Below are 25262 nucleotides of genomic sequence, written 5' to 3'. Positions count from 1 at the left end.
CAGTTGCAACCTAAGCAGTTTAACCCACTTTGCCAGGATGGGGCTAGAAACCTGCGTCCTGGTGCTGCAGATCCTGTTGAGCCACAGCAGGAACTCCAACTAGTTCTATTTTTTTTAACCAGAAAATAGGACCAGGAGGCCAGTAAACAGGTCCTGGGCTAGTCTCCACTGGTAACCTCTGATCCAGAAGAATCAAGGAACAAAACAGGACTCCAATGTGATTCCAAAATAGAGATTTATTTATTAAGGATTATTTAGTTTCTGCATAAAAATCACCAATTGTTCCTCATTGGGTTTTTCACATACATCAGTTCTTTGGGGGTTGCTTTGTTTGCCCCAACACTTTAAAAAATACAGCTCTTTTTAGCGCCAGGAAGGACAGTTAAGGCAGCAGGGCATGTTCTTGGGTTCATCCTCTCCCCCTCGAAAGAATACACATGGTAGGTAGTTTCTTAGGTTGGAAAAGCTGTCCCTGAAGAAAATAATTATGCAGAAGAATGGAAATACAGTCATCTCTGGTCAATTATTTGTGCCTGATAGCTTTAAAATACCCCCTTGGTCATCAAAGGCTTGCTGGTTGGTTTTAGCTATAAAAACACTGTCTGGCAAAAGACAGAAAGAGCAGGCTCTCTAATGACAGTGCTGTGAGGCTGGGCTGTGCAAACCACATGAGAAAACACATCAGTTTGCTTTAAAAAAACAAAAATTTCCCACAATAGGGGCCCTGTATAATTTCAAATCAAAGCCCCTCACTGAGGTCCTTAAAATACCCCAAACATTACTCAGCCAGATCCACAGAAGGACACGTGCCTGCTTCGAAAGTGAGGTGGACAAGGCCACATCCCCCAGAGTCATGCTCTGTGGGGAGGGGGGCCGGGGGGGGGGGACAAAAAACCCTAGGACTTGATTTATTAGAAACATTAATCGATTTTTTTTAAACCACACTGAAATGAAGGCATAAAGTCAGTCTGTGCTGCTGTGAAATTCCAAGGAGATTCGGGTGTAAGATGGTTCTTTATTGCTCTGGTAGGACAGACCCCAAAAATGACTTTTAAAAAACCAGGGCCGGCCCCCTGCAGCCCCCAGCCCGATTCCGGGCCGCTCTGGGGGCACTGTAGGTCTGGGGCAGCCGGCTGGCTGGCTTCACAGTGATTCAGGTTTGCCTGTTTCTGCAGGGGGGCTGGGTATCAGGGGAAGACGGCCTGGTGCCCACTCAGGGCTTGCCTACACCTTGTAGTTGAGCTCGGCATTCATCTTGGTGTACATCTCATAGATGACATCGATGGTGGCCGTGTAGTTGACCAGGAAGAGGCGGACTTTCTCCAGGCATTCCTCCTCCGTCACGTTCTGGCCCTTGGAGAGCGCTTTGAGGAAGTCGGACTTGTAGGGGGCCGCGTACAGCGCTGCCTTGAGACGGGCAAGAGGCGAGGTGGCACAGCATTAGTGGACAGGTCCCCCTCCCCCAGAGCCGCCAGGCCAGCATGTCAGGGTTCTGGGAGGGGGTGCCCTCGAGGTCCAGGGTACTGGGCAGGGGTCTGTGCTCTTCGTGGCATTGGGCGGGAGAGGCAAAGGGAGACACACCCTTCTACTCCCGTGAGGGACAGCAGGAAGGACACCAGCTTTGGGGACAGACAGACCTGGGTTCAAATTCCAGCTTGTGTCGCTGACTAGCGGGGAGCCTGGAGCAAGTTACTTAGCTTCTCTGAGCCTCAGTCACCTCATCTGTAAAATGGGGATAATAACGGCACCCACCCAATCAGGCTGCTTTTGTATGGACAAAGGAGAGTGTGCAAAGTACTCCCCATAGCACCAGGCACACAGCAGGTGTCTGGTGTCGATAAGCCTCTTCCCTCTGGGTTTCCTGCTCTGGAGTAGGTGAATAGTTTCGTCCTGAAATCCACCTTCTAAGCCTTGGAAAGGAGGACTAATCTATGCTGTTCCTCTTTTGTCCTTCAGAGGGCGACACTTCCCTAAATATCAGAACTTCCCTGACAATTGTGAAAAGTCGGGAGAACCAGAAGTGCACAGAATTTCCAAGCTAGGAGGAAAAAGATGCACCCAGATAAAAACCTTAGGCTACAAGTTTGACAGGGTGAGAAAAGTAAAAATAACACTATCATTTAGAATTAAAATAGGAGTTCCCGTCGTGGCGCAGTGGTTAGCAAATCTGACTAGGAACCATGAGGTTGCAGGTTCGATCCCTGGCCTTGTTCAGTGGGTTAAGGATCTGGCATTGCCCGTGAGCTGTGATGTAGGTCGCAGACGCGGCTCGGATCCTGCGTTGCTGTGGCTCTGGCCAAGGCCAGTGGCTACAGCTCCAATTAGACCCCTAGCCTGGGAACCTCCATATGCTGCAGGAGCGGCCCTAGAAAAGGTAAAAAGACCCAAAAAAAAAAAAAAAAAAAAAAAAAAGAATTAAAATAATACTAGCTCTGGTCCTGTGAGGTAAGGCCTATTTTTTTTTCCTGGCTTCCTGCAGCATGCAGAAGTTCCTGGGCCAGGGATGGAACCCAAGCCACAGCAGTGACCACACCAAATCCTTAACCCGCTAGGACACCAGGGAACTCCAATATGGTCTATTTTACATTCATTTGCAAGATGAAGATACTGAGGCTCAGGTAGGTAGAATCCCAGCCCCCAATTCTTACTGTGTGACCTCTAGCAAGATACTTAACATCTCTGGGCGTCAGTTTCCTCATCTGTGAAATGAGGTCAGGACAGTATTGCAGTGCATTTGTGAAGATCACCCTCGTGCTGAAGGCGGGCGTGGAGAGAACTAGGAGTGCCCTACAACTGTTGGGCCGCCCTGGCTCTCGCTGCCCCCTCATCTTCGCCAACCTGTACAGTGGCTGCCCTTTTTTCTGCAGCTCCCACTGCTGGCCCATCCTCACTCCCATGAGAACTGGCGCAGGGGGCCTGTCTCTGCCATGTGACACAGGTCCTGGGCACAGACCTTTAGCACCAGCCTAGCTGGTCATTTTTACCCCAACACAAGCCACCAAGAGTCTTGTGAGTCAATGGCCCTTCATCTGCCGCCCCCTCGGGCACGGGGCCCTCCCCCGACCCCAATGCAACGGTCCCAGCTGAATCCAAGGGGCCAATGAGGCCAGCCCACTTTCAGCCTGCAGCCTTCAGTCTCTGCCCTGGTTTCCCCCGTGGCCTCCCAATCAGGCCCCTCATCAGGACCACCAAGGAGCACCCAAAGTAATGCCCACCACGTGACGGGGTCCCTCCGGGCACCAGCCTTCCCCACCCCCAGAACAGATGCAGGAGCCCTCTGTGCCCTGGGGGCACATGCAGGTGCAGGAGGGGTGGGGGGGTGGGCTGCAGCTACAGAGCGTGGAGCAGAGGGCAGGCCTGGCGAGCTGCAGACCTGCGGCACCCGAGGGGCACTTTACCTGGAAGATCTTCTGCACAATCCAGCCGTGGTACTTCTTGAGGGCCATCTCGTAGGCCTTGGTGGCATTGACGCGGATGAGATTGGGGTGGTTCTCATCCCGCTCGCCGTCACAGATGCTCTGAAGGAAGACCTGGATGAAGCGGAGGCCTCTGCAGCAAGAAAGGAGAGGGTGCTTTAGGACCCTGCCCACACCGGTTCAATAGGAGGCACGCCCCAGTGGAGACCCGGATAGACTCTGGATTAAGCACCTACTGTGAGCCAGGCATATGTTTACACCAAAGGGGGAGGCTATTCCTCCACTGTCATGTCTACACGGGCTTCCGTGTAACATGACCCACTGGCTCACCGCACACGTCCCAAGGACCCTGTCTATACCAGAGCCTGACCATGGTCTCTGCTGGGCAGTTAAGGCTACAATGGCAAGGTCTAGGCCTGCTTTGCCCAGTTCTGAGGGCATGTGGCCATTAGTGCTTAAGGAATGAGGCCAAGCAGTACAGGACTGAATCCACAGCGCTGGTCCTCAAAGGGCTCAGGGACCACAGATCAGGGACAGGCTGAGAACATAGGCAGCTTTGACCCAAGGGCTCCCCATCCCCATCACAGCGTGAGCCATGGCCTGCATCCTCTGAAGGGCCACTGAGCCCTTCCCCCGGGGTAGGCTGATGCCTCAGGAGCCAGAAGCAGGTGGGCTATGGCAGGGCGACCAGGCTGAAAATTGGGTCAGTGCCAGCCCTTTAATCCAGGTTATCTCATCTCCTGTTCCCCTCAGCCCTTTGAGGCCAAGATTGGCACGATCTGCCCACTTCACAGAAGGGAACACTCAGGTACCCCCCAAAAAGGCACAGCCAACAGCCGGGATATGGACTCAGCCTGTCTCACTCCCCACCTGGTCTCCTCTGCTCCCTCCCTGCAGGGGGTGGAGATCAGGTTGGGGGTTCTCAGGGGCAGGAGCACTGGGCCTAAGGACTGAGGGGATAAAGTTAAGCTTTATCACCCATAAGGGGAAGAGAAATCCCCCATGCTTGAATCATAACCCTCAGCCATCAGATATCAGCCTGGGGTGTGGGAGTAAGCTTGTGGTGCAATTCCTACCCTGGTTGGCCACCTCCCTGCTTCTCCCAGGCCTAATGACCACCCCCTCTACCCAGCAGCTAGGGTGATTCCTTTTCAAGCCCCATCTGTCGCCATTGCTGCTGGCCTTCATGCCCTTCAGTGACTCCCCAGGAGTCCTGAGGAGGCTGCAACTCATCCTTGTCCAACCCCACCTGGGCCCTCCCTATTTCAGCCTTGCATTCAGAGCCCTGGCTGGACCAGACCCTCCTAGAGTGGGGTGGGGGTGGGGAGTGGGGGCATATATGCTGTGCCTCTCCTGCCCTCCCACCTCTGCGAGGCCTCTTCCTCCTGGAACCCTCCTGCTCAGTCCTGGAGGCTGCGTGGTGCTTCCCCCTCCAGGAAGCCCTCCCTGACTTCTCTCTGCTCCAAGCACTGCTATCCTGCGGTCAGGATCCACCCAGCCACTTAAGGCTCTGCCCGGGGCCATGATACCCTAAAAGGGACCATGTCTCTCCACACAGCATCCCATGGATACAGCGCCATGTGTAGCACATAGCAGGTGATTATTACATGCTTGCCTGGGTGACATCCACTTGTATCTGCCCTCCTCCCAGTTACCTGGCTCTGCCCACGCCTGATCTGGACACAGTCTAACTGGTCTGAACATCACTGCCTTGTTCTTCCTGAGAAAACTACAGCACCTGCCAATGAAGGAACTCAGGGGCGTTTCTCCTTCCAGGTGGGTGAATTTCTTGTTGATAGGCAGCTCGCAGGGGCAAGTCATAAAGAAGCCACGAGGGTATTAATTACAGCCCACCTACACGTGGAGGCCTACGCAGGCCGCACCCTCTAAGGAGTGGGCTCTTTCTGTTCGTGTCAGAGGATGGAGGGACGGGGGAACAACCCCACTCCTGGCTCCTGGCTCCAAACAAAGGGCAACGTTGGGAACATCTGTGGGGCAAAGAATGGGCCCCTGGCTTTGGAGCTACTGCCAAGGGTCTCTGGTGTGTACACAGCTAAAGAAGAATTCTGGAGCCTGCAGAGGGCAGTGCGAGCTCAGCGAGCAAGCCGCCTGGCCTTGCCAAGGCTCACTGGCTTTATCTGTAAGAGAACAATTGTATGTGGCTTCAAGGATATGCTGTGAGTACAACGCACATGGTGGTTATAAGTACTGTCAACTCAGGTTGGAGTTCCCATTGTGGCACAGCAGTAATGAACCTGACTAGTATCCATGAGGATGAGGATTCGATCCCTAGCCCAGCTCAGTGGGTTAAGGACCTGGCTTTGTTGTGAGCTGTGGTGTAGGTCACAGACAAGGCTCAGATCCTGCTTTGCTGTGGCTGTGGTGTAGGCCAGCGGCTACAGCTCTGATTCGACACCCAGCCTGGGAACTTCCATATGCCATGGGTGAGGCCCTAAAAAGACAAAAAAAAAAAAAAGTGCTGTCAACTCTGGGGTAAGATCATCTGAGTTCAAATCCTATATTGCAGCACCCTGGCCCCAGCCCACAGGACAGGTCTATGCAAATTAGAGTTCCTTCTCCTCAAAATGCTGCATTTCTGTCAAGAAGCTGTCATAATGTACAAATCTACCATGAGTGTGATATGATCAGCCCTACTAGACAGGACATCTTTGTGCACAACCTGCACAACTGTGCTTGGCAACTCAGTCCCAGCTCTGCCCCATGCCCTGGGCACATGGTTCAGCCTCTAGAAACTCCAGCAGCTTAGTAGAGGGGGCTAATCATCACACCTAGCTCACAGTACACAAAGTACAATCAGGCATCTAAAGAGCTTAGACAAGGCCCAGGGTACACGCAGGCTTGCTATGCCCCTGCCGGGGCTAGAACAAGCAAGGAAGGGTCACCAGCAGGCAGGCCTTGGCCCCTGAGGCTTTTTTGCTACTACTAACTAGCAATGCACAAGAAGAGCACCCACGTGAAAGGATGGGAGTGACTGTCCTGCCCTGTCAGAGCAGACACCAGGGGGCAGTGGTGGGGTTGGACGTGCCCCTTCTGCACAGCAGGACCCCAGGCCCGCCAGCCACACACACCCTGCCCACCCCCAGCCCATCACCTTTTCAGCCACATCAGCGCCAGTGTGGCCCCCACTTTGGGCCACTCTGCTCCGTACATTTCCTTCTCCACCTCCAGGATGTTCTGCAGGGTCCGGAACTTGGCGGGGTTGGTGTCATACACGGCTTTGATTTTCTGAAACAGAGCACATGGGATTTCCCCCTTGGGAAGGCCGCCCCCATCAAAGGCCGCCCTGCCTGCTGGGCGGAGGAGCACTCACCTGAGCCTCCCTCTCCTGCCCACCAGTGCCAGGACCAGGGACGGAGGGGGGCAGGGGAGAGCAGGGGGAGGGCTTGCCATAACAATAACAACCATGACTGTCTGCATTGACTGACCACCTCCCATAAGCCAGGTCGCTTGATGTGATTTACGGGTGCAGCCTCATCTGATCCTCACAGCAACTATTTGCAGAGGAGGAAACAGAGGCTCAGAGAGGGAAAGGGACACACTCAGGGTCACACAGATGGTGCAGATGGGAGCGGCTTCCAGCACTGGCCGGGCCCCAGAGTCCACGTCCTCCAACCGCTTACTGACAGCGCCTCAGACCTAAATATCTAAAGTTTCGCTTTTGTGGACAAAAGGAAATAGGCTCTTAGAAGTCAAAGATGTCTGGGAAGAAGGCTCCTGAGTTGGAGCCAAGCAGTTCAGATGTGAATCCCTCCTCTGCTACTTCTTGCTGTGAGTCCCTCAATGGCTCTGAGCCACAGCTTCCCCATCTGTAAAATGGGGATAACGACCCAGAATCAGCCCCATGGTAGATCCTTGCAGGGAGAGGGTCAGTGGCTGGGGGACGCTATTGGGAACCCTCAGGATTGGGGAAGGGAAGGGCCAAGCCAGGGCACCAGTGGACTTTAGAGTTTATTTCTTGTTGGGTGGAGTGAATACAAGAATCAGTAAATTCCCTCTCAGGTCAACCCTTTGGACTGTGGTCCTTGTTCATCTGTGGCTGGAAGGCATGGCTGCAAAGGAGGCCCCAGGACCTCGAGCCATGAGTCTGACAGGCTGGGGGCCAGGCCCGTTTTCCATGTCTCCTTCCCCATCCTTGGTCTGGGGAACTTGTGGCAGGGAACAGGACACTGGTGACCAGGGTGAGATTAGATTCATGATTTGGGTACCGAGGCTGCCAAATACGTACTGTGATGTTGCCACTTATGTCCGCCTTGATGGGAGTAAACACTGGAGAGCCGAGGCAATCTGGGGACAAAAACAAGAAGAGAGATTTAGCTTCTCAGTGAGGGCAATAGATAGGACCTCCGTGGGTCAAGAAGGCCTAGGAACAAAAGGGGAGGTCATTTGGTGTGTTTAGGGAAAGGTGGAGCTCTTTGTAGGTATTAAAACAGTTCGTGGGCAAGTAAATTTTGAGCGCTGGGATCTAGGTGAGACCGGTTTCTTAAGCAGGCCTTGTCAAAGCCTTTAAAATGCAACTGTGTTATCTAGGAGGCAAATCCTTTTGTCTACAGCACCCTCTCTACCTAGGACAAAATTTCTCCATCTGTACTAATATGGGCCACATGCGGCTATTGAGCACTTGAAATGTGATGAGTATGACCAAAGAATGAAATTGTTAATTTTATTTAATTTTCATTCATTTAAATTTTAAATAGCCACATGTGCCTGGTGGCAACTGCACTCGACAGCACAGCTGTAGCGTATCTTGCAGACTAATGTTCTGAGAAACCATCTTGGCCAACAAGGCTGATGACCACCAACAAATCAGCTGGCCAGGAGGCAGCTCGAGGGAATCATTTCTTTTTTCTTTCTTTCTTTTTAGGGCCGCACCTAAAAAGGGCATATGGAAATTCCTAGGCTAGGGGGCAAATCAGAGCTGTACTGCCACCCTATGCCGCAGCAACATGGGATCTGAGCCGCATCTGTGACCTACACCACAGCTCATGGCAACACTGGATCCTTAACCCACTGAGCAAGGCCAGGAATTGAACCCATATCCTCATGGATACTAGGAGGGTTCTTACCCCGCTGAGCCGCAACAGGAACTCCAGCTCAAGGAATCTTAAGAGGTGGGAGGAAAGGGGCCAGATTTATGAAAGATGACCTTCTCATTCACCAGTTTATGAGGAAGAAGTGAGCTGGAAACCCAGAGGTGCCATGGTTCTGAGACCCTGCAGAAGACCTGGGAGAACCCACTGGCGGTGGGATCCCAGTTACTTAATGGAGCATGATTAGGTGTGGCTCCACATCTGCTCTGCACACATGGGGGATGTGGGCTGGGTATGAGTGGGCTCAGCTTTCCCATCTAGCAAATGGGCCAACATAACTGATCAGAGCTGCTACAAGAATGACTTGAAACAACCCACTTCCAGGACACATATTTTGTTCACCTCTGGAATCAGAATTTCTTAATTGGAGGAGTTTTCCTTTCTTTTTTTTTGGCTGCCCCATGGCATATGGAGTTCCCAGGCGAGGGAACCTATGCCAGTGGCAGTTGCAACCTAAGCCTCAGCTGCAACAACGTGGATCCTTCAACTCACTGTGCCAGAAAGAGTATTGACCCTGTGTCTGAGTGCTCCAGAGATGCTGCCAATCCCATTGCACCATAGCAGGAACTCTACATTTTTCCTTTCTTGGTGGTTCACAAAACAACAGAGTATCTTAAAATACGTGACCTTTGAGTTGATGAAATGCAGATCTGGAAACTGGCAATGCCTGGAACTCGGGACTCCATGGGGCATGGAAGCAGCCCGTGGTCTCTCTCTCCTCCTCCCCCTCCTCTGTGACCCCCAGCTGGCTGCCACAGGGACCAGAGTCATCCCACAGCCCAGAACTCACTGCTGAGGGCTGGGCACGGAGGAAACAGGGAAGGGCTGGTTCTCTCCTGAGCGGACTCAACAAGGACCTCACCCTCAGAGCCTGAAGAGAGACAACTGTGCTTCCCTACCACCTCTTACTGTCCCCAGTACAGAGCCCAGGGCACAGAGACACCTGAGCAGGCCACAAGTGGGTACCAAACCCATGGCGGGGAGATACCAGCGCCAGCTTCCCCTTGTTCACAGGCCAGGCACAGGCCTCTGTGTGCGTGCCAACTGACTGCATGGGAGCAGAGGACGGGGGAGGACACCTGCCAGCTGAATTCCACCCAAGGTGACCTAGCACACCTGGCTGGCCACCTGGAACATTCTTATCGCAGCTGTTAAAAGAGGTGCATTGAAGAAAGAGCATTAGACATTATAGATGAAATACCCCAGAACCCAGTGGAAAGAAGGTCGAAATCCAGACAGACCGGGTCTGAATGGAGTTGAGCAGGTCTCCTGGCCTCCATGTGCCTCAGTTTCCTCACATGCCAAGCAGGGCATTAACGGTACCTACTTCACAGGGTTGTTGTAGGGATTAAAATCCACGCACGGAACTTGTTTATGAGTGTGCTCAATGCGTGAACCCTCAGTAAATGAACTCTGATCATCCTTTTCTTTCCTTTTCTTTTCTTTTTTGGCTGCCGTGGCATATGGAGTTCCCAGGCCAGGGATCAGATCCGAGCCACCGCGGAGACCCAAGTTGCAGCTATGGCAACACCAGATTCCTAACCCACTGTGCCAGCCTGGGGATCAAACCCTTGTCCCAGTGCTTCCAAGACACCACCGAGCCTGTTGTGCCATAGCAGGAACTCCAACTCTGATTATCCTGATGACTTTGTGGCATGACTCACAAATGTCACCCAGGCTTGGAAGCCACCAGGTCCCCTAGGACCTCCGCTGAGTGGGAACACTCTGCTGCACCCCCACCACCTCTACTCTCCTGCCTCCCAACCCAAGCCCTTGTGGGGCCTGGCAGCTGCCTTGCCCTGCTCCAGGCTCCCTGGAAAAGAATCCTCCTCAGCTACTGGGCACTTCTCTCTCCATGGGGCCCCAAGGGAGCCTTCCCAAGGGTGACCACAGGAGCTGCTCTGAGGTGCCAGGTGGCGGGTGCAGGTGGCCTGTCCTACCGGATCTTGGGTGCTGTGGCCTCCCAGGGGGGGCTGCCAAGGGCATTCATTAGGTAATGACTCCAACCACCCTTTAATCTCCCCTGACCTCCTCCTGTGAGGCCAACCTGGGGAGGCTGTGTAGTTTGCAAGCCTTGGAACACGTTCTCTCCCAGGACACCTACCATCAGCTCCCTCAAAGGACAACATAATCTAGAATTAAATAACCATGCAGGAGAGTCAAGATTTTCTGCCACTAATGACTGTCCCCTCTTGACCATGCAGCAATGGACTGGGCTGGTTTTCAAGTGAAGGAGATGCAGAACCAGGGCTTGGTGACGGAGTATCATCAACCACACGTGGGTGGCTTCCTAGCTTTTCCCGGTGACTCAGGATGCTTGACATGCATCTTAGAGACACAGAGAATGTTATTCGGTTTCCTTGGCTCTGAAAACAGCTCTTGTGCGGCTCTGAGCCATCCCCCTGATGGGGGGAGAAAGGCTTTTTGTTTTGTGTTCTCCTAACAGCATACTGTGCAGGTCATGAGGCCTGCTGTGGTGGGGTGGCAGGAGCTGGGCCCGAAGGCAGCTGTTCCTATGCACTGTGACCACCGTACAGGGACATGGCTTCTGCTCAATTGTGGCATTCCCTGGTGGCTCACTGGGTTAAGGATCCAGCATTGCTGTTGCCTTGGTGCAGGTTTGACCCTGGCCTGGGAACTTACATGTGCTGCAGGCAAGGCCCAAAAGAACAACAACAACAACAATGAAAACCAAAACCAAAACTGTGGGTTAAGATGTGGGGCCTGAATGTACTTCTGGAGTTGGGAATAGACCAGAAATAGAGAGGGATGAGTTGGGGGTGGAAATGGACCTCAGAAAAGGAGGGGGCACAGGCAGGAAGTGTATCACTGTGCACACTGGGGTCGGGTTGACAGCATCTGGAAAGGGGACACCAGCGACCAGACGAGGGGCGACACGGTGCTCCGGAGCCCTGGTTCTGGGGTTGGGTCTCTGCCCTGCTGTCATTTTGGACAAGTGACTTGACTACCTGGGGCTCAGGCCCCTGACTTCCCAGAGTCTCGAGGTGCTGGGCAAACAGGAGGTGCTCCAGGTGAGCTGAGGCTGGCTTCACCATGCCCTGTAGAAGGCTCTGGGTTTATGTTTGCCTTTGGTGCAGGCCCAGAAAAGCCAAGCGGCTTGCCCAGAGTCACCTGGTGAGAGCCAGGCACTCAGACATGATTATAAAGCCAAGGCTGGAGTTCCCATCATGGCGCAGTGGTTAACAAATCTGACTAGGAACCATGAGGTTGCGGGTTCGATCCCTGCCCCTTGCTCAGTGGGTTAAGGATCCGGTGTTGCCGTAAGCTGTGGTGTAGGTCGCAGATGCGGCTCAGATCCCGCGTTGCTGTGGCTCTGGCGTAGGCTGGCAGCTATAGTTTCAATTAGACCCCTAGCCTGGGAACCTCCATATGCCACGGAAGTGGCCCAAGAAATGGCAAAAAGACAAAATAAATAAATATAAATAAATAAATAAAGCCAAGGCTGCCTTCACCACTCCCTCTAGCCTTTCTAGAATGTTTCCTTCTGTTTGTGGAACTCAATAAAAGCGAGAGGACTCTGACAAGAAAAACAGAAGATTATAACCAGTGGCCTGAGAGTTTAAACTCAAGCTGGCCCCACTCTGGATAGGATGCAACACATTTCTGGGAGGTTATCCAACTTTACCTTTCCTACAGAATGCAGCCCTGCCTCAAAATCATCTGTCTCGTTTGACCTGTTTTACAGTTTTCCCAAACTTGTTTTTCCTTCTCGGCAAACAGGCTCTCTAAAATGCCACCCAGAACCTGCCAGAAGGGAGGGAGAAGGCTTGGTGGTTCTCTAGCTCACTGTCTTACCTCCAGGGTGAAAGGAAGTTGCCTCAAAAACAAAAGAAAAATCAGATACTATCCCACTGTCTTACTTCATAGGACCAACTGCAAAGGGCAGGGATTCTAAATACAGTTAAGACTTGGTTGTCTGGAACATGTGGCAAATGATCCCTTCTGTTTAGTGTATAAGGTTTTTCTAAGCGTGTTACTCAACCTGAGAGGCATAAGGAAAAGACATACAAATCTGACTATAAAACCCAGAAACTTGCAGGTGTAAGGGGACTCCCTACCCCAGAATCTCACCACCAATCAAAGCCAAATTGCAAACTGACTGGGGGAGGGGGGTGATCTGTGTAACAAATATCATAGACCAAAAACTATTATCCCTAATATGTAAAGAGCTCTAACAAATCAATAAGAACAAGCTTATACAAATATGGACAGTTAACAGAAGAAATGAAAAGACATTTAACCTCAACAATAAAAAGAAAATAAAACAGTGAAATATTTTCCATCTACCAAATTATATGAGTCACTAAATGTCTCTCTAGTTCAACCATTCTGGATGGAAATTATCAAAATGTAACACAAATGGCCCTGCTTTCGTACAGCAAGACATTCACAGTTTTCTAAACTAGGCCATCATCAAAAGGAATAATTGTTTTTTGTTTTTTGTTTTTTTAGATGACATTTCTTTTTTTTTTTTTTTGTCTTTTTTGTCTTTTTTGTCTCTTTTGTCTTTTTGTTGTTGTTGTTGTTGCTATTTCTTGGGCCGCTCCCGCGGCATATGGAGGTTCCCAGGCTAGGGGTTGAAACGGAGCTGTAGCCACTGGCCTACGCCAGAGCCACAGCAACGCGGGATCCGAGCCGCGTCTGCAACCTACACCACAGCTCACGGCAACGCCAGATCGTTAACCCACTGAGCAAGGGCAGGGACCGAACCCGCAACCCCATGGTTCCTAGTCGGATTCGTTAACCACTGCGCCACGACGGGAACTCCCCCAAAAGGAATAATTGTGATAAAAGTGTGACCCAGTGACATTCCAGGCCCATTCAACCCTTCCCTAAATGGCTCTCCATGCTATGTGTTGAGGATTTTAGGGCAGCTCTGCATAGTTTTTTAAAAAACCTCTCTGGACAGCCGATGGTCATTTCCTCCTGCTTTCCCTGCAAGGCCTGGATTCTGCAATAGATACTTGAAAAACAAAGAGCCAACTCTGTCAGCATCTCCTGCAAAATAAGAGGAAATGGGCAGCAAGCAAGCCTTCTGTACATGACCCCTGCGACAGTTCTGTCAGGGTCTCTGCCATAGTTCAGATGGCTGAGGTCACCTGGATGGCACAATTCCCTGCAAGCCAACAGTCACCATATGCCACCCAGAATCAGATTAATTTCCTCTTTTTTTTCTGCCTCAATATAGTTGGAAAGCCCCAGCCATTATGCTCCCAACAAGACCACAGCACATGCATGTTTGGAAATTTCCATCCAAGCTGCCCCTCAGTGTCTGCCTTTTCCCACAACCATCTCTTCCCATAGATGATGCTACCAATGTTGGGCAACAAGGCAACAGAATCACTCCCACCTTTCCCCTCCCCCCCACCCCCAGTTCATCTCAGGAATAATTCTCCTTTCAGAACAAAAAGACGCACAGCTTCACTTCCAGCCTGTGTGATTCAGTGTGGGAATACCTGACCCAACCCATAAATACTTATTTGAAAAAGGAAAAACAGGATGCCTGGGTCATCTTGCTAAGAGCCTGGTTAGGAGAGGTTCTATTTCAAAATCTTTTTTTTTTCCCAATAGCTGGATAATAAGGCTTCATCATAAAACACATGGGGTAGATTAACTTTACAGATCCTGGGTTACAAGGATCACAATGGAGGCACTCAAATTACAGCTGATGGAGATGAATCATTTATTAATCCATGGGGTGTGTGTGTATGTTGGCTCAGTTTGCAATAAGGCCTATTTTGAGGGATAAGAGACCAGAGAATGCCCATCTTCCTAAAACTAGTTCCCACTCTAAATTCTTCTAAGAGGAAAGAATGTTTACAAAATGATTCAAAATGTTGCTTTTGAAGTTTCCATCATGGCTCAGCGGAAACAAATCTGACTAGTGTCCATGAGGAAGCAGGTTCAATCCCTGGCCTTGCACAGTGGGTTAAGGATCTGGCATTGCTGTGAGCTGTGGTGTAGGTCAAAGACAGGGTTCAGATCCTGCATTGCTGTGGCTATAGCATAGGCCAGCAGCTTTAGCTCCAGTTCAATCCCTAGCCTGGGAACCTCTGTATGCCGCAGGTGCAGCCCTAAAAAGGCAAACAAAAAAACCAAAAAAAAAAAGTTGCTTTTAAAAATCACACTCATGGAGTTCTCTTCTGATGCAGTGGGTGAAGGATCTAGCATTGTTGCTGCAGGGGCTTGGGTCACTGCCCTGGTGCAGGTTCGATCCCTGCCCCAGGAACTTTCACATGCCATGGGTATGCAATCAAAAAATTAAATAAATAAATAGATAGATAATAAAAAATAAAAATCACCCCCATGACATACCAACTCTCTTTGTCTATCATTGTCCCTTTTGGCAAAAACTAGCCTTGGGAGTTCCCTGGTGGCTCAGTGGGTTAAGGATCTGGTGTTGTCATTTCTGTCGCTCAGGTTCGATCCCTGGCCCCGGAACTTCTGCATGCTGTGGGTGCACTAGAAAGAAAGGAAGGAAGGAAGGAAGGAAGGAAGGAAGGAAAGAAGGAAGGAAGGAAGGAGAAAGAGAAAGGAAGAATAAAAATAAAAATAAAAAACCTGCCTTGGAGTTCCCGTCGTGGCACAGTGGTTAACGAATCCAACTAGGAACCATGAGGTTGCAGGTTCGATCCCTGCCCCTTGCTCAGTGGGTTAACGATCTGGCGTTGCCGTGAGCTGTGGTGTAGGTTGCAGACACGGCTCGGATCCCAAGTTGCTGTGGCTCTGGCGTAGGCCGGAGGCTACAGCTCCAATTCGACCCCTAGCCTGGGAACCTCCATATGCCGCGGGAGCGGCCCGAGAAACAGCAAAAAGACAAAAAAAAAAAACAAAAAAAACCTGCTTTGATGTAGGAATGTGAATGGGAAAATGATTTCTCTTGCTTGCTGTGCAGTCTGGGAGAATTGAGTTAACCTCTCTGAGCAACAAGTTTCCTCATTTATAAAATGAGGCTACTAATGGACTCCACCTCATAAGGTTGTTGCAAGGCTTAAATGAGGTTGTATAAATAGAGGATTTAGCATAGTTTCTGGCTCAACTTTAAAAAAAAATATTCCTTATGATTATGATTATTATGAATTACATCCTCATTCTTTAGAGAAGAAATCCAGTAAAGAATGATCCCAATGATTAAGAAATCAAAAGAGGGAGTTCCCATTGTGGTGCAGCAGAAACAAATCCCTACTGGCAACCATGATGTTGCAGGTTCGATCCCTGGCCTCGCTCAGTGGGTTAAGGATCAGTGGGTTAAGCTCACAGCCATGAGCTGTGGTGTGTAGGTAGCAGACGCCGCTCAGATCTGATGTTGCTGGAGCTGTGGCATAGGCTGGCAGCTGTAGTTTAGATTAGTTAGACCCTTAGCCTAGGAACCTTCATATGCCACGGGTGCGGCCCTAAAGAGACCAAAAAAAAAAAAAAAAAAAGGAAGAATGGAAAAGAGGGAGGCGAGAGAGGTGGAGAAAGAAGGCATAATCAATTGATTGATACAGGCAAAATAAGCAGGAACCCTCCAGTCATAAAATAAGGACTTGACATGTAATCTTGACCATTAAAGTCTGAGCTCTCAGAAGGGGAAGGATCTCTGGGGGACAGCAGAGACAAAAATGAATCATTTCTGAGCTAGGGGAAGTGTGAGCTGGCCACAGAATTGCAGGGGTGGAAAGCAGAGGTTTTATAGGCCCCTGGAGAGGGCTAATCAGTGGCAATGACTTTTAAAAGCTCAGATGCAGTTAAAGCTATAACAATTATTTAAAAGGGGGGGCTGATACAAGCAACACTGCAAGAATGTAACACAAGGAGTTAACATCTATCTGGGCCATTTTTAAACTGAAACAATGAAACCTAAGACTAGAAGCCAACTGTTTCCATTCTAACAAGCTCATTGAAATAAGCACACTGTCATGCCAGTTGAGAAAGTCCTATCACTTCCCCTCCCCTACAAACAGCCCAAAAAGGCCCTTTTTGCTCTGGAAGACTTGTTGCAGGGCTGGCCCCCTTCAAAGCCCCATGGACCACTTAGTAGCTGAATGACCTAGTCAAATCCCTTCACCACTCTGAACCTTGGTCTCCTCTTCTATAAAATGGCACCAATTCCTCCTAATGCATAAGGTCATGATAAGGATTAGAAGTGAGACACTGGCTAGTTCAATGCCTGGCACCTGGGAGTCACTCAAAACAGGGATTATGGAGTTCCCGTCATGGCACAGTGGTTAACGAATCTGACTAGGAACCATGAAGTTGTAGGTTCGATCCCTGCCCTTGCTCAGTGGGTTAAGGATCCGGTGTTGTCATGAGCTATGGTGTAGGTCGCAGACGCGGCTCAGATCCCATGTTGCTGTGGCTGTGGTGTAAGCTGGCGACTACAGCTCCAATTGAACCCCTAGCCTGGGAACCTCCATATGCCAAGGGAGCAGCCCTAGAAAAGGCAAAAGGACAAAAAAAAACAAAACAAAAAAAAACAAAAAAAAAAACACAGGGATTACGCTAGCTGTGATGGGGCCATGCATTACATTTTACAAAGCTCTTTGTCAGGCATTCTTTCCATTCCCTTTCAAGTTCCACATTGGCTGGGTACCTACGCTCTGCCAGGCGCATTGCTGGAGCCTGGGATGCAATTCACAGTGGGGCCCTGTTCTTCCAGGCAGTTGAGAAATGAGGGGTGCTGGGTGAGCCAGCAAGTGACAGAGTGGATGGCAGAGTCTTTTCCCTCTTGCTTCTCCATCCTCTTCCCTCCAGGAGCAGAGGCCAGACCTCAGCCCCTAACCTCAGGGCCAGACTTTTCTGAACCCAAAGAATTAAGAGGATTGAATCAGTATCGCTGGGGGAACGCAGCAGGTGGGCGCCATTGGTCTGTGCTCTGTGCTGGCCCTTGGAAGGTATACCTGAGAAGTGCTCTGGCAGCCAGGCAGCTGGCTGGCCCCAAGCCCTGGCAGCTGTTCACCAAGAGCCAGAGACAGCTTCCTTGTGTAAGATCCTTGTTTCCCAAGGGCTGTGTGGCAAGAGGTGCCATTTTTAAAGATCGAAGGCTGTCTTTCCCACCTGTGCAAAAAGATGGAGTGATTCTGGGCAGTGGACGCCACATTTTGGATGGTCACCTTCACTGGCCCTCCTGGGAAGCCCAACTCCCCCATTTTACAGTTGGGAGTGCAGGCTCAGAGATGGGAAGAACTTAGGCACAGACACACAGCTGTGGCATCTTAAAACCAGCACTCAAGCACAGGCTGGCTCTGCTTGATGCCAATATCCATGTTTCTTTTTTCTCCTTTGGCCGTGCCTATGGCATGCAGAAGTTCCCAAGCCAGGGACTGAACCCACGCCATAGTAGCAACCTGAACCCCAGCAGTGATAACTCCAGATCCTTAACCCACTGAACCACCAGGGAACTCCCCAATGTCCATGTTCCTTTCCATTCATCTATCTTAGATTTCAGTCCCTGGGCCTCAGCAGACCCCAGTTCAAAGTTACTTTTCCCCTCTAAGCCTCTAAAGCAGTCAACCCGTGGGCTGTGACACAGACGGTCAGGATAACACAGTGGCATCCCTCTATTAGGTGTTCTCCAGATCTTACAGGGCCAGGTGAGCTCATGAGGGACTCACCATCATGGCATCAGGCACACAGTAGGTGCTTCTCAAGGCTAATGAATCCTCACTCACTACTTGCAAACACACATCCAACTGATGAGAGGAATCTGCAGGCCCCTTCTCCCTCTCTCTCTCTTTGGCTTTTTAGGGCCACACCAGCGGAATATGGAAGTTCCAAACTAGGGGTTGAATTGGAGCTGTAGCTGCCGGCCTACACCACAGCCACAGCAACGTGGGATCTGAGCCGTGTCTGCGACCTACACCACAGCTCACAGCAACACCAAATCTCCAACCCACTGAGTGAGGCCAGGGATTGAACCCAAATCCTCATGACTACTAGCTGGATTTGTTTCCGCTGCACCACAACAGGAACTCCAAGCAGGCCCTTTCAAAACTGCAAAACTCATTGCAGAAAGTGGCTTCTCCCCAGCCCTCAGCAACTACATTGCTTCTTCCTCCTAGAAGTGTCTCTCCCAGGCACACAGTCTGCTTCCAGTTCAGGCAGAATTCAGCTCTCAACAGACACTCAACCAAAATGATAAGTAACCTGCTACTGGACAGGGGTTAGTATAGTTTCTTCTTTCTCTTTCTTGCGTTATTCTATACAAAATGAAAACTAAACAAGTATTTGGATCACCTTTAAAAAAAAAGAAAAAGCATTGCAGAGACATGGTAAGTGGTCCCAAGTCCCAAAAAGTGCTTGTTGCAATGGGAAAAACTTTTTTTTTTTTTTTTTGGCCGCTCTGCAGCATATTGAGTTCCCAAGCCAGGGATCAGATCCAAGCCACAGTTGCAGCAATGCCAGACCCTAATCCACTGTGCCGGGCTGGGGATTGAACTTGCCCAGCACTCCAGAGACGCTGCTGATCCTGTTGCATCACAGCAGGAACTCCATGGAAGAACAACTTCTTAAAGACCAAGGGGTGCAGGTGGGGCTGATTCTAGGCAGTTAATGTGATGTCTCAATTAAAGGAAAAACTGACCTGTCTGGGGCCTCCCCACTGGATGACTTCCACACCCCAGTCATCAAATCTGCATTCAAATAAGCAGGAGTCATGGGCCCAAGATGATTATAAGACACACAGCTTGGAGGAAACCTGCCTATCTGGTCTGGGGTTCCCAGCATCTTGGATAAGTAACTGTGGAGCCAGCAGAGCTCCTGAATTTCTTCAGTGGCCAAGCAGGCTGGCTCCTCTAGGGATCTTCTCCTCAACCAGACAGGAAGCCGGGAGAGTAGGCAGAACAAGGGCAAAGTGTCACATAAGGAGTCCAACACAAGTTCTGGCTCTGTGGTCACTCACTGCCTGTGTGACCCTGAGCAAGTCACGTAACCTCTCTGCATTGGTTTCTCTGGCTGCAAAACAGGATAATTCTCTGCTTCTGGAGAATTGCCCCTTCCCACCCACCCCCAAACAGAGCAAGCAATGGACCAAAGAGCTGCAAAAACCACACTTTCTGGGGTTATGCTAGAGCTGTTTAATGAGTCAGATATGCATGAGGCTTGATTCTATGGACATTCATTTAATTAAACTAAGAAGGCTGAAGAAAGTAAAATAACTCCCTAAATCTGAATCTCAAGAACTGAGAAGTGGAAGTCATCACTTTCGGCCCCTGCATCTTTGGTTGCTCCCTAAACAGTGAGAGCAAACAGGTGTCACCTCATGCATCAACTCTAATGGCCCTGGAGCAGTCATGGTCAGAAAGATGCTGAGGGAGTTCCCATTGTGGCACAGCAGAAATCAATCTGACTAGTATCCATGATGACACGGGTTCAATCCCTTGCCTCGCTCAGTGGGTGAAGGATCTGCGAACTGTGGTGTACACTGCAGACGTGGCTTGGATCCCATGTTGCTATGGCTGGGGTGTAGGCCGGCAGCTGTAGCTCTGATTCAACCCCTAGCCTGGGAACTTCCATATGCCACAGGTGTGGCCCTAAAAAGCAACAACAACAAAAAAAAAAAAAAAAAAAAAAAAAAGAAAGAAAGAAAAAAGACGCTGAGGCTGTGTTTAGACTCAAAAGGAAAAACAGTATCATGATTGATTTTGAATGTCTGCCATGGGTACAGGCTGTGAGTTCTGTATTTTAACTTAGAAAGAGAAAAGAAAGCAGAACACTGTTTAGAAAGAACCCAGGAAAATGGGAACAGAACCAAAAGCATTCACTTGACAAACATCACTAGCTCACCAAGTGCTAGGCACTGAAATAACTCAAAAGTGTCAGAATGGGAGAGGTCCTATGGGAGTCAGGATGAGGTGGCCCCCTAGGCTGATTCCTTAAGGATAAGTGGAACCCAGCCTGGTGAAAAGAAGGCGGTGGGCTGGAGAGAAGTGGGACGCCAAGCAGAGAGGCTGACTCAGGTAAAGCACCAGAGGCAAGTGTTGGCGTGTGAGGCTGCAAGCCATTCAGAAAAGCTACAGCACAGATTTCAAGGCGGGGTAATAGGCAACCACTGAGGCTTCTAGGCAGGGAGTAACCAGACTAAAAGATAACTGAGTCTCTCCCTCTCCCTCCCTCCAATTGTTAATGTTCTAGACCAGCTGTGTAACTGACGGAAAAGATGAGAGAGCGGGGCCTCACAGAAGTCAGTTGCAAATTGATCAGTCAGAGGTGAGATCCGATTACTAGGTCAAGTGGAGAAAGAAGATGGACAAAGCGCTGACCTCTAAGTGGACATAGCAAAACCTGTACAGCTCAGAAGACTGAGGCTGGAGGTGTGGAAGAAGAGCTAGCCCAGGAGTCAGAGGTTCTGAGCCACATCTGACTTGAAGCCCAAAGAATCTGCATTCATCACGCCCAATCAATTCTGTCCCGAACCACACCCAGCAAAAGTTTAAGAAATGCGGTTGTGCTGACAGGTTAAAAGCCTTCACACCCTGCAACTCAGGGCTTCCCGTCTAAAAAATTAGAAATAATCAAAGAAGTATGCAAAGAAATATATGCAAGAATGTTTACTGTAGCACAGTTTATTAGAGAAAAAAAAAGCAAGGCAAATAGCCAACAGCTGGGGGACTGATTAAATAAATTATGGCCACATTCAAATGATGAAATTCTAAGCAGCTATGCAAAATGATGTTTGACATAAGAAGGTGGTTATGCTATATTGCTGGTGAAAGAAATAGCTTATACATTTTCCCTTAAAAACAGATAAAGATATAAATGAGTCTGAAAAATACTCTGAAATATCAGCATTGAGTCTCTTTTATAAAACAATGCTACCACCTATTCTGCCTCAAAAGGTCGTGAGAGGATTAAGTGAGGTAATCCACCTAAAGGACTTAGCACATAGTAAATGCTCAATAAAATGGCGGGGAGATTTTTAATTTATCATTTCTTCTTGCTCGATTTTTCTTTGAGAAGCAGATCTTCCCTGCAGAATTAAATACTTTTTAAGAACAGAGCTTTCAGCCCTCCGCTATATTTATATCAAGAACAGCAGTTCTCAACTAGGGGTGACTCTGTTTCCCCACAGATATGTTTGGTTGTTACAATTTGCAGAGAGGAGGTGCCACTGGCATCTGGTAGAAGGAGGATAGGGAGGCCACTAAACATCTGACAAGGCAAGAGACAACCCCCCCAACCCCCAAAGAAAGGCCCAGCCCCAAGTGTCAGCAGTGCCACAGTGGAGAAACACTGATTTGGAGGAAACTGGCACCATAATGCCTTTCAGACTTCCTGTGTCCATAATCCCAGGCCTGCTCCATTCCAGAGACACACATGCCACCCAGATCATCCAGAGGACCAGACGCTCCCAAGATCTAGACAAAGCCACGGTGTCAGAGCTGATGGCAAGTCTCCATCGAATCTTGAGTGCCAGAGAAAAGCCACAGGTGGGGGCATCATTCTCGAACTTTAAACCCTCAGCAGAAACTATCCCCAGAAGAGACTTATGGTTCAAAATGCATTATTCCCCCCCCCCTCTTTTTTTTTAAGAGTGCTAAGAATTATCCTCTGTGGGTCAGTCCATGGAGGCTTCTGTATAAATAGTGCTTCTGTCAACAGATGTGACACCCCAGAGCACACGGCGGGCAGCGAAGACAAGCGTCTTTTGAGATCGGGAAAGGGAGAGGGGGATGCTCTTCAGCCCAGGCACCAGATCACTGCTGGCTCCAGCTGCCACTACCCCCTCTCCTCTAAAACCCTCCAGATAATCACATAAAATGAAGGTAGCCTCAAATGCAGAACAGATGGGCAACCTTGCTGCAGGTGAGGGAGGAAAAGGCCGCAGAGCTGAACTTGGGGTTTCTCCACCTTGTTCAGCTATGGTGGGGGCTGTGACGGGCATGGGAGGATATTTTGCAGCATCCCTGGCCTCTCCCCACTAGATGCCAGGAGCATCTCCCCGTGCCCCCCTCCCCAAGTTATGACAACTAAAAATGTCTCTAGACATTGCCAGATGTCCTCTGAGCAGCATCAAAGCTGCCTTCAGTTGAGAAAGACTAGCTTAAAATGATTCTGAATTCCGAATCCTTGTTTGGGACAAATGTTTAGAGAGGTAAAAGGGGGCAAGACTGTCACAGAAATAGAGAACGCCCCAACGCTAAAACCAGACAGCTCCCAAGCTCCTGCCTAGAAGAGATTCAGTGTTATCACAACACAGTGATATCAATAACAAGAATGTTTTGTTAACAAGTACTGATGGAGCACCTACTGGGTGCCAGCAACTCTTCTGGGTACTGGGGATGTAGCAGTGGACATAAAAGACCCAGGTCTGAGAATCACACCAACCAGCCCACGGTGCTCACTCAATATGGATTAATCAATCATCTATTCTATGAAAGAAACAAAACAGAATCCAAGAACTTGTATAACAACCACTCCAAGAGCTAAGATCTATTTGGCAATTAAAGCCTCAGAATTTTACACACACCACCTCATTCATTTACTCCTCGCTGCTAGCCTAGGAGATCATCATGCCCACTTCACAGATGGGGCCGCTGAGGCTCAAGAGGTGGAGGAGGGGATTGGGGATACACCTCCAAGTAGCCACAGCCACCCCAGAGCCCACAGCACTGCAGGAACTAATGCCCACAGCAAGCCCTGGTCACCCACTAGGGAGTAAAAGGAGTGACCACCTTGGGTGCCACATCCCTTCAGTCCAAGCCAGTGTCAAGGTCCCATGAGTTTGCGGGCTTCAGCTGGACTCTGCCCTGGGGACTGGTCTCTTCCTGGGAGGCCACCAAGTGAACCAGCAGGGCGGGGCACTGGGCAAGCCCACATGGAAGACAAGAAAGCTGAGCTCAGGTTGCACCCTTTACTCAGGACCAGAAAGGCAAAGGGCAGGGGTAGATGGTACTGTCTTCTATTTCCCATTTTCCGTCCTGGGCATGGGCTGGGCTGAGGGACAGGAGAAAGGAGGGTCTGCAACCAACTTAGTGCCGCCTCCAGGGCTCCTATGACCTCCCAGGGCAGGACACATGGGGGAGGGGTCTTTTTCTTTTAGAGTCCATGCCAGGCATCCAGTGTCTGATGTCACCACACAGAGCAGCCCCCCCTGGTTCAGACCCCCTATTCCAAGCAGAGGGAAAACTTTAGGTGATTCTCCCCAGGAAAGGGCTCCAGAGTTTTGCAAATCCATCTTCAAAAGCCCTCTCCTCATCTTGACAGGCTTCCTGCCCTTGGAGTGGGGGTAGGGGTGGGTGTCTCTGATCTGGAATGAGGGAATTCTGAGGAAAGAAGGGTTCTCAAGGAAGGTTCCATGAGGAAGAGGCTGGGAGACACAAAAAAGTGGGGTTTATTAAGTGAGGGGATTCGTTTTAAGGGGAGCTATTTGAGAGAAGAAGGGGATGATGGGGTGATGAATGAAGGACTTGGGGGGAAGGGGGGAGATGGAGAATTGGGGATTTAGAAGAGTAAGGGGTGTTTGTGGGGAGATGGACGATTGGGGTGCACAGGGACTGAAAAACTGCCGCGGTCTGAAGGATATGTTGGAATGTGAGATGTCTGGGGAGACAGAGGGTTTGGAGATGTCTGAGAAAAAATGAAGGAGGTGATACGTTCCGGGGAGAGAGCATTTGGAAGCGGTCTGGAACAGGGGAGATCTGGGGTGCCTGAAGGAAAAAGGGATCTCGGACGCCTGGGGAAGTAGGAGTTGGGGTGTCCAGGAAAGGGATGGTTTGGCAATGCTCGGGAGGATGCAGGCGCCTGGGAGCGCTCTGGGACAGGACTGCCGGCCAGCTCCCCCCTTCACCCTCGCTCACCAAAGAAGGGAGGCAGGTGAGACACCGCCTCGAGGAAGGGCCCGGTCTCGATCTGCTTGTCAGCGGGCAGAGGCTTCAGCAGGTGTTCCGCCAGCAGCGCCATTTCGGGGTCGAGGCCCGCGGTGATGCCCCAGCCGGCGCCGCGGGCGTCCACGCCGCCCCCCGGGCCGCCGCCGTCAGCGCCGGGGCCGTCACTGCCGCCAGCCGCAGGCCCAGGGGACGCCAGCGTCGCCACTTCCGCCCGCGCCGCGCCCCGCGTAGCCGAGCGCTCAGCGCCTCCCGCAGGCCGAGCGCCTTAGCTGTCCGGCGCGCCACACCAACCCCTCTGGCCCAATCAGAGCCCGCCTCCGCGGACCTCTGCGCCGCCATTGGTTGGGGGGCGGGGCCAGCTCTCCTGGCGCGGAAGCGCGCGGACTCTTGGGTCCAGGTACGCCCAGGTGAGCCGCTCCTTGGTGGCCTGTTCCCAGCTGTGTTTCCTGCCGTCCCCAGACGGGCTGGCTCAGGCCAGATCCTCGCCTGATGAGGACGTGGACCTGCCCAGGTCATATCTCATCCACCCGCCCAGGTTACAGTCCAGTCAGCCTAGTGTCCCTCAGGACATCTGTTTCCCCTCAAACAGAACCTATTCTCCAACAGCCCCAAGTGACTTTTTGGACACTGTTCTGTTTACAGTTTTCTATTTAGCTACAACCAGTGAGGACGCTTGATTCTTCTTCAGAGATCTTATACCTATTGGACACTGCTCAAGTCACAATTTAACTCAGCCCATGCCTAACTAGGACTCCTGTTTCCTGAAATCTGGGAACCAGTGTTACTTCAACAGTCTGATATTACCCATTAGCCTCAGGCCAGTTTACAGTCCAACTCAATCGCCACCTAACCTGCTCTTGTTTCCCCAAACCAGACCTCACCCCAATAGCCCATAGTACATGCTTGTC

At 50.6% G+C, this 25262-nt stretch overlaps 1 protein-coding gene across 2 annotated transcripts; it reads right to left on the bottom strand.

Annotated features, from left to right (window-relative positions):
* Positions 1–216: 216 nt before the first annotated feature.
* On the bottom strand, positions 217–24595 carry GLTP (glycolipid transfer protein). Of its 2 annotated transcripts, none has more exon segments than NM_213822.2 (5): positions 217–1407; positions 3399–3549; positions 6529–6662; positions 7663–7721; positions 24325–24519. In NM_213822.2, coding segments are annotated over 5 exon segments (630 nt in total). In that variant the 5' UTR covers positions 24428–24519; the 3' UTR covers positions 217–1224.
* Between the last annotated feature and the right edge of the window lie 667 nt (positions 24596–25262).

Source organism: Sus scrofa, chromosome 14, assembly GCF_054392235.1.
Source record: "Sus scrofa isolate SSC_HxYL_T2T_F1_AM1 chromosome 14, Sscrofa_HxYL_maternal_Yorkshire_Landrace_v2.0, whole genome shotgun sequence".
In the NCBI taxonomy this organism is placed as follows: domain Eukaryota; kingdom Metazoa; phylum Chordata; class Mammalia; order Artiodactyla; family Suidae; genus Sus; species Sus scrofa.
Note: the sequence above shows the minus strand (reverse complement) of the source record. Positions and strands in the feature narration are given on the sequence as shown.